The sequence below is a fragment of the Pollachius pollachius genome, assembly GCF_949987615.1.
Source record: "Pollachius pollachius genome assembly, chromosome: 15".
Classification (NCBI taxonomy): Eukaryota; Metazoa; Chordata; class Actinopteri; order Gadiformes; family Gadidae; genus Pollachius; species Pollachius pollachius.
The window spans coordinates 8591827-8605034 of NC_136948.1; the positions used below are offsets into that span (position 1 = coordinate 8591827).

The 13208-nt window shown below is 43.0% G+C and overlaps 1 protein-coding gene across 1 annotated transcript in view; it reads left to right on the top strand.

The window, feature by feature from the left end:
* Positions 1-1260: 1260 nt before the first annotated feature.
* The window catches only part of dph6 (diphthamine biosynthesis 6), a 61361-nt gene continuing 49413 nt past the window's right edge, over positions 1261-13208 (top strand). The window contains exons 1-3 of the mRNA XM_079751735.1: positions 1261-1401; positions 1863-1954; positions 3835-4019. Of these exons, the coding sequence (XP_079607861.1) occupies positions 1379-1401; positions 1863-1954; positions 3835-4019 (300 nt within the window). The 5' untranslated portion in view covers positions 1261-1378. The remainder of the gene's footprint in view (positions 1402-1862; positions 1955-3834; positions 4020-13208) is intronic.

A 13208-nucleotide genomic window follows, 5' to 3' on the forward strand; every position in this document is an offset into this window, starting at 1 on the left:
CGGGAGCAACACACTTCTTTATTTGTGTGAATAATAAAAACGACATGAATTAAAACCCTGTAAGTGCAGTCATTTGCATTGGCTTTGGCCTCTGGGTCATAAGCTTCAATGAAAAATCACCCGGGGCGTTGAAGCTGTATGAGGTATTACCAACCAAAATTGGAAAATAGAAGTGATATATTTATGAGTTGAACAGTTGAAGGACAGAGAACCTCAGGTGGCGAAGTGGTCTGTTCTCTCCAGCATATGGCAACGTTTTAAAAAGGCAGATGAGCACAACATAGAAACACAGATATCCGCCACACCTCATCGTAACAAATTTATTCCTTACGCAAAACAATTGCACTGATATTTTTAGTTGATAAATAGCCCACGCTTCCACATGCACGCCTCTAATTGTTCTAACAATAAGTCTTTGCGTTCATTGAAATATACCAATTGCTCATCACAATATTTGGATCCTTTCAAAAAAAAAAAAAGGGTAGGCCTACAAAAACAACAAAACAAAACAAAACACTACACAGACACAACAGTGCACTGTGGAACCCGACTGATTGAAGAGATGTCTTCCTCAATTTTGTACACTCACACAGAAACCAGTTGCCTTTGGCCCGCTTAGGGGCTGAAGGTGAGGGGAGCGCACAAAGGCAGCACAATTATTCTGCTCTGGCACAACAACAGAGAGCAAAAAGAGCATCAAAGGCCTTCCTCTGAGCAATGTGGGGTTCCCTTAGAGGAAACTCACCTACTGTGTATGTGTAATAACACAGCATTGGTCTGTTGGGTCTTTGGTGTTTTACTGGAGACCAATGTCAGCGGCAGCAGTAGTATCATTTATTATTTTCATCATTATCAGAAGTATCAGTGTTATTAGCGCTGATAGGCCGCCTGTTCTGTCTTTACTTTAATCTACAACAATCAAGCTAAATGTGATTATTGCAACTATTAACCTATTCGACCAATGTGTGTTTGAATGTGATAGTGGGAGAGAGAGAGAGAGAGAGAGAAAGAGAGAGAGAGAGAGAGAGAGAGAGAGAGAGAGAGAGAGAGAGAGAGAGAGAGAGAGAGAGAGAGAGAGAGAGAGAGAGCGCAGGGTTATAAAGGTTTGAACGCGATAGGGAGAAAGCGAGAGAGCAAAAATGATCGCGGTGATGTGGAACACATTTTCTTTCAGGCATGGTAGAAGCCGACTCGTTTATTTCAAAAGGTCCTTCGATCAACCCGGAAGTGTAGTTTTCACGTGTGTTTGTTTACACGCCGTGTTACAGTTGATTTCTGTGTTGTTTTTCATATTTATGAGCTGTTGTAAATTTGTAACGCATTTTAATAAAGACACACACAGAACAGTCGTTTGCTTTTTGATTATAATCCAAAGAAGATGAAGGTTGTCGCGCTTATAAGGTAACTGAGATATGTTACTCCCTCACTCCTGTTAAGGATGATTCATTTACATATAGTCGGTAGGATGATAATGCGATGCTTAACCTGATTTATCTATATGAATGTAGTGTGTATTTTATGTAGTCCCGTTAGACAGATGACATTAGATATCGTAGTCATAGTCATACAACCTAACTTTTATAAAATGATTAAACATGCTGCCGTTTGGTAACTAACGTTACTTCTAACTGTACACAACCTTAATACAATGCGTTGTCAATGAATTACTGGCTAGTCAGGAGAACCACATAGACCACGAATGTACCACTACATCTTCAAGTGCTCGCGTACATCTATTGTTATCAAAATGTATTATGCAAATATAGCATTGTTAGTACAACATACACAATACAAAACCCCGTTTCTGCATCGCAAACACCCAGACCCCACGATTTAATTGTAAACCACGTGTTGTGTTTCAGCGGGGGCAAGGACAGCTGCTACAACATGATGCAGTGTGTCGCCTCGGGTCACGAAATTGTAGCACTGGCAAATCTGCGTCCCGCTAACACAGGTGAGACCAGCAGCTGATGTTTTCTTGTTCACTGGGATAAGCGAGGCTTTAAATGGGCCAGCCAGCTGCACCGGTGGCTACTAGTCCTGCGGAATCCCTGCTCCTGCAAAATTGTAAATGAAGTACCATGGAAGACCGTTTTGTAGTAATCTTTCTCAAAAGTACATTAAGGTGACAAAGTTTCCGAAATGTTTCATACATATTTGGCTAATCGAATAGGGATTCATTCTGTATTGTGATATTCTCTGAGTACAATAGGTTACTATGAAACAAATGTTCTCACAATCACAGCGTACAAGCTATTGTCCTGGCAATTACTTCATGGGGTATTGCGTCTTGAACAGATGATAGTTGTAAGTATATATATATATATAATGAATGCTTCAACCGTATCCTCTCTAGCAGAGTGAGCCCAGAATATTGTTTCAAAGTGAACTGGTCTTTGTGACCTATTCACCCCAGGGAAAAGGTTAACAAAGGGGAACTAGATAACACCTGCTAACAGATGGGGTGGCCAGATAACACAACCTGAAGAAAACGATAGCTACGTATGTAACTACGGTTCTATGAATTCTGGATGACTGCCTCTGGCAGTTAGTAGGAATGAAATAGAATAAAGTTTAACTTATTAAAAACTGAACAACATACAGATTTTCAATCACAAACCAACAAATGTGTTGTTCGAAAAAGCTCAATCACCAGAGTCGTGCTGAAACATAGGTCAATCTTTGAGTTGCATTTGAAAGATGGAGAGCCCAAAAGGATCTCGGGATGGATGCTGCTTGAGCTGGTAATCTGCAAACAATGAATAATATGCAAACGTATACATTACTTTATCAATTTACCATATAGGACTTTGTCGTCGTCGATTGTCTTTGTCAAAATAGAATAACTTGTCTTTGTCAAAATAGAATAACTACTCCGGTCCCAAAATTTAATTTTGTGCTCAACCTTATGCTCATGTTCGTTAAGTGTACTCAAGCTGAACGAACACAAGCCTAGGGCAGAGAGAACTTTCTACTATATTGTGTGCATTTTAAACTCTCAATGTCAATTTTGAATATCGTACCTTTAAGTCTATACCAATCACTAAATTAGGTAACACAATAATGACCTATAGCCAGTGGGCCTATAGCCCACTGATTAAAGCCGTTGCATTTGCAGCATTATGAATGTGCCCAACTGAGTGTCTGTGGATCACAAGGAGGTGCACAGGTAGTTACATGTTTTCCATCCTCAAGCAGTGGTTATTCTGCCAAAGAGAAGAAGACAGAGCTCTTCTGTGTGGTGGGGCGTACTCTTTCTGATGATCTCTGCTAGTGTCTCGAAGTCACCGCTTGTTATGGGAACACTACTTGTAACGTTACAAATTAGCTAACTATTTTGACCATTAGCTAAATTGCTATCAAGTTCATAAATATATTATAGTGACTGGAATAAGTTTGTCGAAGGGTAGACAATGAATGAGTACGTACATACCATTACTTTTTATTCAGTCACACACTATATGGTTCTCTGAGAAGCCATGGAAGTGAAGTCCAAAAACACACCTACAATTACCGCCATCGTCATAGAGAATGTAATTGAAATCTTCTTTGCATCTTTTGGATAAATTCATAATTTAGCTGTCATTCAAGGCGTCTTACAGTGAAATGTAATAAGGTGTGATTAAGGAGCAGGTAGGGGTGAGGAATCTTGCCTAAGGATGCCTACGCCAGGTAGGCATTGGACAGTTTGGTTTGTCCCAGAACCTTTCGGCATTGGTGTCAAGCGATGTGACCACCACCAAAGGCATTGACTACATTACAAACAAGTTGCATCCAAATCAATGTAATAAAGCCAAATAGACCAAGACCATGTTCCTTTCCTTCGTCTTTTAGATGAGTTGGACAGCTACATGTACCAGACAGTGGGACACCAGGCCATAGACCTGTATTCGGAGGCCATGGATCTGCCCCTGTACAGACGCACCATCCAGGGCTCCAGCCTGGCCATCGGTAGGGACTACAACCAGACAGAGGGAGATGAGGTGGAGGACCTCTTTCAGCTGCTGCGCCTGGTCAAGGTATGCCAGTGTTCACAGCTAGCTATAAGAGAAGGCTTATTGATTTGGAAGTTAATCAGTTAAATTGATGGCACGAGTCGCATGACGATTATTTTATCAGGCGATTCTTAAAGTTTGCTTTGCTGCATGTCCTGAGAATTCCCGAGTATATTATTGTAACTAGCCTTTTACCATAACATATCATGCCATATCTTACGTTACCTAACCTTGCCATACCAAAAGCTCAATGATTGTCATCATTTGATCTTGTGATATGTAATGTAATACATTATTTGTCAAATAATGATTTTGAATTCACATTCTTCCATATTGTCTAGTGTGAATATAATTCCTTGCTTATATTCTAAATAACCGTTGGCAGAGCCACACTGTTTTCCTAGGATAACACTAGAAATATTAAATTAGCACAAACATTTATTTATTATAAATCTTTGTGTAAATACAAGGGATCACACATCATAGTAAAGACAATGATTATATATTTAAGGATGTTGTAATATATTATTTCTCAAACGTGAAAGCTGTTGGCCTAAGCACACATTAATAGTTCAGTGATCTTAGTGGCAAAAAACTAACGGTATCATGTCTATTTTGGCTATTAATGACATGGTTGTGCCCTGTGTGTGTGTGTGTGTGTGTGTGTGTGTGTGTGTGTGTGTGTGTGTGTGTGTGTGTGTGTGTGTGTGTGTGTGTGGGTTGGTGTGGTTGGGTTGGACGAACAAGGTAGTAGAGTACTAAAGCTTTTATCCCGACCAAGGCTACATGACACATGTCACAGGGTTGAGATGCTTCGCAGGCATTTCTCTGTGGATTCTGAATCACTTAGCCCACCAGGATTTTGTCAGGGAGGCTGGCCTTGTCTGGCTGGGTCTTGACCCTGCAGTAAAACCAGCCAAACAGAGTGCCTAATGTAGGGTGCAACCTACCCCACCGCCACCACCCACCCACCTCTCCCCAGGAGAATGCCAGGCCTTACCATTGCGCTTAGTTTGTCTCATTAAATGTTTTTCAAGTTTCACTTTCAAAGACGAACGAGCGGCCCTTTTTCAGCGCAATATGTGAACACTGTGTGTCAATGTTAAATCAGTTAGTTAAAATTGTATGCCCTTTGCAAGTGCCCTTCATAAACTCCATTTGCGGAATACGGTTTTATTATTTCTTTTTCTTTGGGTGACAGAAGATCAAATGTGGAAAATAATTGCCAAATGAATATTTCATCAAATACCCCCCTATTGCCAGAAAAAAAAAACATTAATTTGGTTGCCAAATTATGCATGTGGCCCCAGTGGTATAATCTGGTGCTAGGAGGTCGTCCGTCTCTGTCTGGTTTTGTTCTTCAGGTTTGCGCACTAAACCCACCGCCAGCACGGCCTACCTCCACTGCCTGCAGCAGTGAGAAAGCTATACCTGGACACACACACACACACACACACACACACACACACACACACACACACACACACACACACACACACACACACACACACACACACACACACACACTTACTGATCTTACTGCTGTCAGGCCAAACAGATGGCTGGGGTTGTAGGGGTTTGATCCAAACTTAACACCCCCCATCCACCCCCCTACCCCCATAGACCCCTTGTTCCAAGGACCTTGTTACGGCATTGTTGGTGGAGATTGGAGTTTGCTTGACATGTGGTAGATGGGGGTTTGGAGCAGCGTCGGCCCTTCCCTTCCCAGGTCTGTACGTGTGGCGGGTTGTTTCAAGGCCTTGGGCTCCTCTGTGGCCCCCCACTACCCCTAGACGTGTCCACGGCGCACACACTGGCCTGAGTGGCGAGGGCCAGTCAGCCTGCCTGAGGGCTTATCCTCACCCTCTCTCTCACATCCTCTCTCCCTTTGTCATCTTCCATCCAGATCTCCGGCGCTGCACACAGTGTACCCGCACGTGAGAGACCCCCTACGTGAGAAGGCACTTATTTGCCTCTGAGCATGTACACACACCACCACAGTGGTTGGCACTGTCGAAAAAAAACATTCATGTTCAAAGTTGTGTGTGTGTGACGCAAATGTGAATAGGTCCTATTTTACATTCTGTCTGCGTCGCGATGCATCGGGCCGGCTCTGTGCTCAGTGGTCAGAGCTGGCTCCTCTGATTGCAGAGAAGGCCGCTAATTTCCCATTTCCAGGGCCTCTCTGGTGTGACCTTGCTCTTCTGAAGGCCAAAGGGCAGGGCATCAAGGGTCCCACGGGGCCCACAGGGGCCAACAGACCTACAGTCCTCGCTCTGTTTTACCTCTCTCATCGTCATAAACAAACCTCCACGATAAACAACTGGCTTCCTCTCTCAACGACTCCCTCTCTCTTTCTCTCTCTCTCTCTGTCTGTCTTTCTCTCGCTCTCTCTCTCTTGCCTTCTCTTCTCCCTTGCTTTCTCTCTCTTTCTCTTTTTTCCCACTCACTTCCTCACTTTTCATCCTTCTTTCTCTCCCTCTTGCTGTCGCCTAAACTTTCTTATTCTCTCTCTCTCTTTCTTTGTCGCACAGAAAATTAAAAAAATAAACATAAACTTTCTGACCTCGTACTTCTCGCTTCTCATGTTACTTTGGGTTCAGAGTGTCCCTCTCGTTGATGAGCTCATTATACAATGTTTGAATCATTTTTTTATTAATGTGGATGAAGATTACTCACCAGGGCCAGTAAACACAACGCACACTCCTCTATACAAGCATATTACATCTCTTCTCAATAAGTTACAGGTTGGCAATACTTATATTTAGGTTTAACACTTTTCAACCTTGCGTCCACATCTCCCTTGATAAAACTGCGCTGGTATTAATTCCCCTTGAAGTGTGTTGATTGTTGCAGGGGAAATGGAGGATGAGAGACGTAGAGACATGTAAAAAACAACCTCTTCTGATAATTAGCTTTTAAACCAGCCGCACTGGAAAAGAACAGTTTCAGCACAGAGGGGAAAAAAAACAGCTCTGTTTAGAAAGTGTGATATTTTGAAAGCACTTTCTAGCAGTTGAAATTAATTAGAAGATTATATTTGGCAAATGACACTTGAACATACATGAAAGCATTTCCCCCCTTGCTTTAAAGTTGATGAGTTTCAGTTGATATGCTTGCGTTCCAACTTTCCCAGTTTGACAACAGGCTTCTTACATGAGTCAACAGTGCCATCTATGGGTGATTCCCAAAATGACAAACTTCCTCATCTCCCCTCACGGTTCATCTCCAAATCAAATGTTTTGGAGCCACACAAAGGTTTCAAAGGAAGATAATCTCTCCCCACCCCCTCCCCCCAACCATTGTAAAAAGAGAAATAGAGAAAAACGTAGAGCAATTATGATCGGAAAAAAGATAATCCATCCGTCCGTCCCCCTCTCTCGCCGTAGCGGTAATGACAGAGTGACATTGTGGCCCTATCATTGGCCCCTCACTCTCATCACTGGCTGGGTCCTTTGAAGTGTAACCTGAGAGACACGCGAGACATAGCATACCCTGACCCATCCTGAGAGGTTCTGATCTTTGAACCGGCCCTTTGAGCAGTTGAAATAACAGTTTAGTCAGCGGCAAAGAGATGATGAGGATGAGAAATCGCTTTTTGTTGGATTTAGTTGTGACTGTATTGTGATGAATATGTCTGCATACTCCGTACCAAGAATATCGAAAAGAATGCAGTCGAACTGTGGAGATGGATCTTCTTTATGAAAAAATATTTGTTGCGTTTATGTTTATGTTCATATTCATATTACCTAATTATATTACACATTTTTTACTCAGAGGTGCCACACTATTTTTAAGTATTTTAACTCAATTTAATTTATTTCACATTATATATTTTTTTTATGCATTCTGCAATGAATGTGCTCAGTCAGTGAAATAATAGTGAAATAGCAATTGAATAGAATCAGCCCATATCCAGTAGCCATAGTAGGGTGTTTTATTTTAAACAGGGGAAGGATACCTTTGCCGTGTGTCAGTAGCGTGCCCGCACGGCCAAAGCTCCTCTCTGCTCCTCTCTCTGCTGTAATCTGCCTTGATGTGTGATATAGATCTGCAGTGTCAGTCACCCCTGGCTGTAACGCCAGTCTCCCTGCAGGCCTGCAGAACCCCTCGTATTAGTCATCTCACATCCCTCAAGTCCTCCGCCCCCCATTCCCCCATCCACCCCTCTCTGTCCCTCTCTCCGTCTCCCTCTATCTCTGTGTTCTGTGACCCAACACAGTGGCTCTTTATGCCTGGTGACCCTGTCGTTGTGTGTGTGTGTGTGTGTGTGTGTGATGAAGGTCAGGCCAACAGGGTCTCTGTTACATGATAACAGGCCTATCTCTTTCCGGTGGTGCGTGCACACACTGTTGTAGCAGTGGTCACCTCTCCTTCCCCCCCCCATCCCCACTCCTACTTCCTGACCCCCCCCCCCCCCCCTCTTTCTCTCTCTCTTTCTCTCCCTCTCTTCCTCTTTCTCTTATTTTTTCCTCCTGGCTCTCTGCCTTTCAACACTGTACAGGAGGGAGCTCATTCCCTTGTCTTTCTCTGTCCCCATATCATATCTCTGTCAATCCCAACTGCCAAACTACACCGTGGTTAACGGTTTTCCATGTCATCCTGTGTTTATGTAAGGTTTATCCAAAGTGACTGAGTTATATATATTTTGTAAGATAGACGAGAAGAATCTTTTCAACACCCCAACCACGAGAGTATGAAAGCCCCTCTGAGTTGGCACCCCTGCACATTCTAAAAATATACAAAGATGAACTAAAAATAAATAAATCACCCTCAATCTTAGTGTGAGCATCAGTTTGATTATCTATAGCAAGGACTGTTATGGATGATCATAGCAGTGACGGAGCCATAATTGGTGGATATTGTCACATAGTAGTTTTATTAATAGATTGTGGTTTGGAGAAGCAAACTTTGTCTGGTCAGGACGATGATGAGGATGAATAAAGACAAAGCCATTTAAGAGATCATTAGAACGATAAGATGACAATAGATGATATCCATGCAAACACATTTTGTACAAGCGCTAATTAGCAGCACAGTGACATTTCTGTCAGACTGCGACCGGGCTCCGAAGCTAGATGAAAATGTTACGCTCAAATCACATTTCCTCTCCTGTAATTTATCCAAGCTTTCCTGAAAACCATTGGTCTTTGAAATGTATTATTTTCTTCAGTGAATTATATCTGGGGTCAATAGACACTCAGCAACCTCGACCCTTTTTATGAAGCCATTTTTTTTATGTATTCTTTACTCCGGAAAGGGAAACGGATGAGGCACACTTCGTTCCCTTGGCCTATATAGATGACAGTATTCCCTTTTATTGTGTTTAAATGCCTTGTTTTTTTTATGGAGATAATGCCTCTTCCAGAAACACGCACACTCAACACACACACACACACACACACACACACACACACACACACACACACACACACACACACACACACACACACACACACACACACCTCCCCACTTATCATTGGCCCTCTCCCTCTTTTCTGTCGACTACTACGGTAGACTAAAACGGGGCCCTCTGAGGTTGGAGAGTCAGTTAGTCCACAAGTTCAAACGTTTCCTTTTATATTAAATTCTCTGTTTCACCTCTTCTCTTTCCTTTCTTCTTCTCCTCTTCCTCCTCCTCCTCCTCCTCCTCCTCCTCCTCCACACATCAGCACCCCTCCATTTTGGTTGATGTCACACTACCTGGAACCTTCTTGAGCCGGGCGTTGTAGTAGGTGGAGGTGTTTTCATGGAGGGGGACCCCCCACTGTGAGGGAAGAGAGAGGGGGGACAGCGCAGTCTATTGGGGGATATAAACAGAGGCCTAGAGAGGAGTAGAGGGAAGGAGGAGGCAGACAGACGAGAGGAGTTCTCAGGCCGAACAAGGAGCATCACATTATTGATTAGAGAGGGTGGAGGTGTTGGGAGACAGGTTGCTGAGCAGGGGTGTGAAGAAAGGAAGGAGAGAAGGAAAGGAGGAGGGAAGAGGGTGAAAAATCAAACACACAACCCTTCTTTGATTACCGGCATGGTGCCGAATTAGACGTACATTGGGGGTTTAAAGGGAAAAATGGATTTCTTTAAAAAGCATGCTTAATACATAAATCATGACCTCTGGGGGTCACATTGACTGTTAGGCAAGCCGATCGATAGCAAAGGTAATGTAAGCTTGTTGTGGACGCTCTTATAGTGCTAAGAGTCATCTAAGATATCATTAAGATCTGTTGCAAAGACCTTCTTTCGAGGCAATAGATTAGAATGGCCCAGCCAAAAAGAAAAAAAAACTTTGGATCGTTTTTTTTGTAGGATTTGACGCCGAATGTTTAGTTCTATGAAACAGTCGATGTGTGTGTGTCGGTGCGTGTGCGCACACGTGTGTGAGCGTCAGTCTGTCTGTCTGTCTGCCTGCGTGATAGCCATTGTTGTCTTTTCCTTTGGTCTGCCACGGCTCGTATTTATGTTGGTCGGGTCGGTGGCGGTGGGCCTGGGATGGCGGGGCTTGTTTTGTACATGAGGAAGGATAGCATTAGTGCGGAGATAATGGCGCTGTACATTGTTCTCTCGCTGTGTGGAAGTGGCGGGACAGGATCTATTAGACGCAGGCCCCATTTCCCTCCAACTGACTCTAACAGTCCCCCCACAAACATTAGATAAAGAGCCCTAGCCCCAAGCCTTTGTAATTTGTTTGCATTTTTCTGCTTAATGTACTTTGCTCAATCTTGTTTAGCGATGATGGAAGCAGATAGCGTTATCTAGCCTCGCCAAGGGCATGAGCCAGTAAAATTGCTTGGTTGAACATTGTTGCAATAAAGAAAATGTTTTTTCCTTTTTTTATTTTCATCTTTTTGATGCTGGAAGAATCTGGCTGGGTCTTGGTGATTTGAGCAATCGGCTTATGTTGTATATAGCCACCGTTACCTTTAATGGAAAGCTGTTGATTGTGTTTTGCTAGAATCACCTTCATGTTTCATGATCGGTTTGATATCATTGTGCTAGAGTGCAAGGAAATCGAATAAATAAATATGAAATGAAATAAAGTTAGATTTATGTAAATTATGTGGATACCCAGCACAAATTGTTCAGGCTAATTAAATTAGCTCATTCCTCTTTTGAATATGCAGTCTATTTTTCATGCTTATATATTCATTATTAATTCTATCTTCAATAATGATAATAATAATAAATGGCAATCTAAAGGATTTGCGTTTCGTCTCATTGGCAACACTTTTGGCAATATGCTTCAGTTGTTCCCATAGAACTTGGGAACGGTATAGCCATCGACACCCAGCTTGTAACGTTCATAGGACTGCAAATTCAAGGGCTTTCATCAGTGATAAATATGTTAATCACCATTGTTACCTCGTTGGATTGTGACTTAAAATACATCTATTAACCGAAAACTCTTCAGAATTGGCAGTCCAATAACTCCTTAATATAATACATATCTTCTTATTACATCTTTGAATATTTATGGTTATACTTTCCTGAATCAACAGAATAAACCGAAGTAAGTGTAAAGTAAGTACATAAAAAAATAATGCAATCTAACCTACTGTTGTCTCAAACAAGCTTATCCACGAGATGTAAAAGCAACCTCTTAACACCCCTGGGTTCCACTGCTGACCTCCCAACCCCCAGAGAGTGACCCTGCTCCCCATCAGCCTGGCCCAATACTGCATCACTGTTCCCCTCCGACCAGAAGGATAAAGGACCGCTCTAAATCAGTCAGCGCCCTCGGCCCATCTACTCTGAAATTAAGAGGCTCTTTTATGCTCTGTATTGTAGCGCGTTCCCTTTGAGAAATATTTGTGGTAGGGCCCCCATCACCTCCTGCAGCTAAAGTCATAACCGGCCGTAGAAAAACACTGTCTGGAGTCTGGAGAGAGTGTAAAATCATTGCCACTATATTTCCCTCCAGTCTCCCTGGACAGGCGGTGAGGGGAGGGGGGTTGGGGGAAGAAAGAGGGCTTTTTTGGGGCAGAGGGGGGGCTGTCTGTTTGGTCTTTGGAGAATGAAAGACTGGAGAGCCCAGAAATGCTGAGGGTCTGGATCCTGACCTCACCGGGAAAACATTTACATTTCTTAGCGCATATGTGTACGTTCTCATGCCGTTTTGTGCCTGACTGTGTGTTTTGTGTGTGTGTGTGTGTGTGTGTGTGTGTGTGTGTGTGTGTGTGTGTGTGTGTGTGTGTGTGTGTGTGGGGGGGGGGGGGGGGGTCGAGTATGTGCCTTTGGTTTTTATAAACAGTGGTTTTACGTGGATCATATGTATTTTTTCAATCTACTGAAAATGGCTGCTTTCGTTGTGGTATACAACTTATGTTTACATTTCCCCCGCACACTTTTCCTTATCGGTAAATCCTATTCGCCAAGCATGGATGGACTTGTTATAGACTTTGAAATTATGACACAGGTCAGTATCAGTCTTATTCTCTGTGGAAATCAAACTTTGAAAATCCCTTGATTCATTCAAACGCCTCGCCAATATAATGACTACAAAACTGAACTATTAATGTCAACTTAAAAAACCTTTAAGCCGTTAATCCTCTGAGCCTTAAAGGAGCAATTGATAATCTGTTAAAAGTAGAAACAGTCCTTCTTTTATGCGGGAATGGGGGTGAATGTCTTATTTTCATGGGCCAAGCAATAAATATTGCCTTCTGCCTGAATTGCTGGTATTCATGAACACTCATTGATAGACCTCCCTATGTCTCCCTGCTGCTTCCCAGCATTGAGTTTTCCATGCCTGTTGATATGGAAAGCCTCCTTGTCCTTGGCCCGGCTCAAACCATGGCTTTGTGCTTGCCTTGGCCTCCCTCTCTCTCCTCCCCTCTCCTTGCCCTGATGACTGGGCCTATGTTTGTGTAACCATATATATCAGCGAGGAGGACGCTCGTGAAACGTTAATCTCCCCTCTTTTTCTAACACTGATGAATTTCCAGGTTTTCCAGCTGCACGGCCTGGCATGTTTATGCCCAGGCCCCGATGCCCTGTAGGCCTCCTCTATCACTGCAAAGGCATCACTGTCCACACCACAGCCAGAGTGTGTTTGTCTGTGTGTGGATGTGCATGGTATGCTTTATGTGTGTCTATTTAAAAAAAACATCAAAGCTTTATATTCTCATGCCCATCAACAGTAGGAGTCTGGTAATGGATAAAGAATCTCCAACCTCCCTGCTTTTTCCTCTCTCGCTCGCTGGAGTCCTGCCCGCA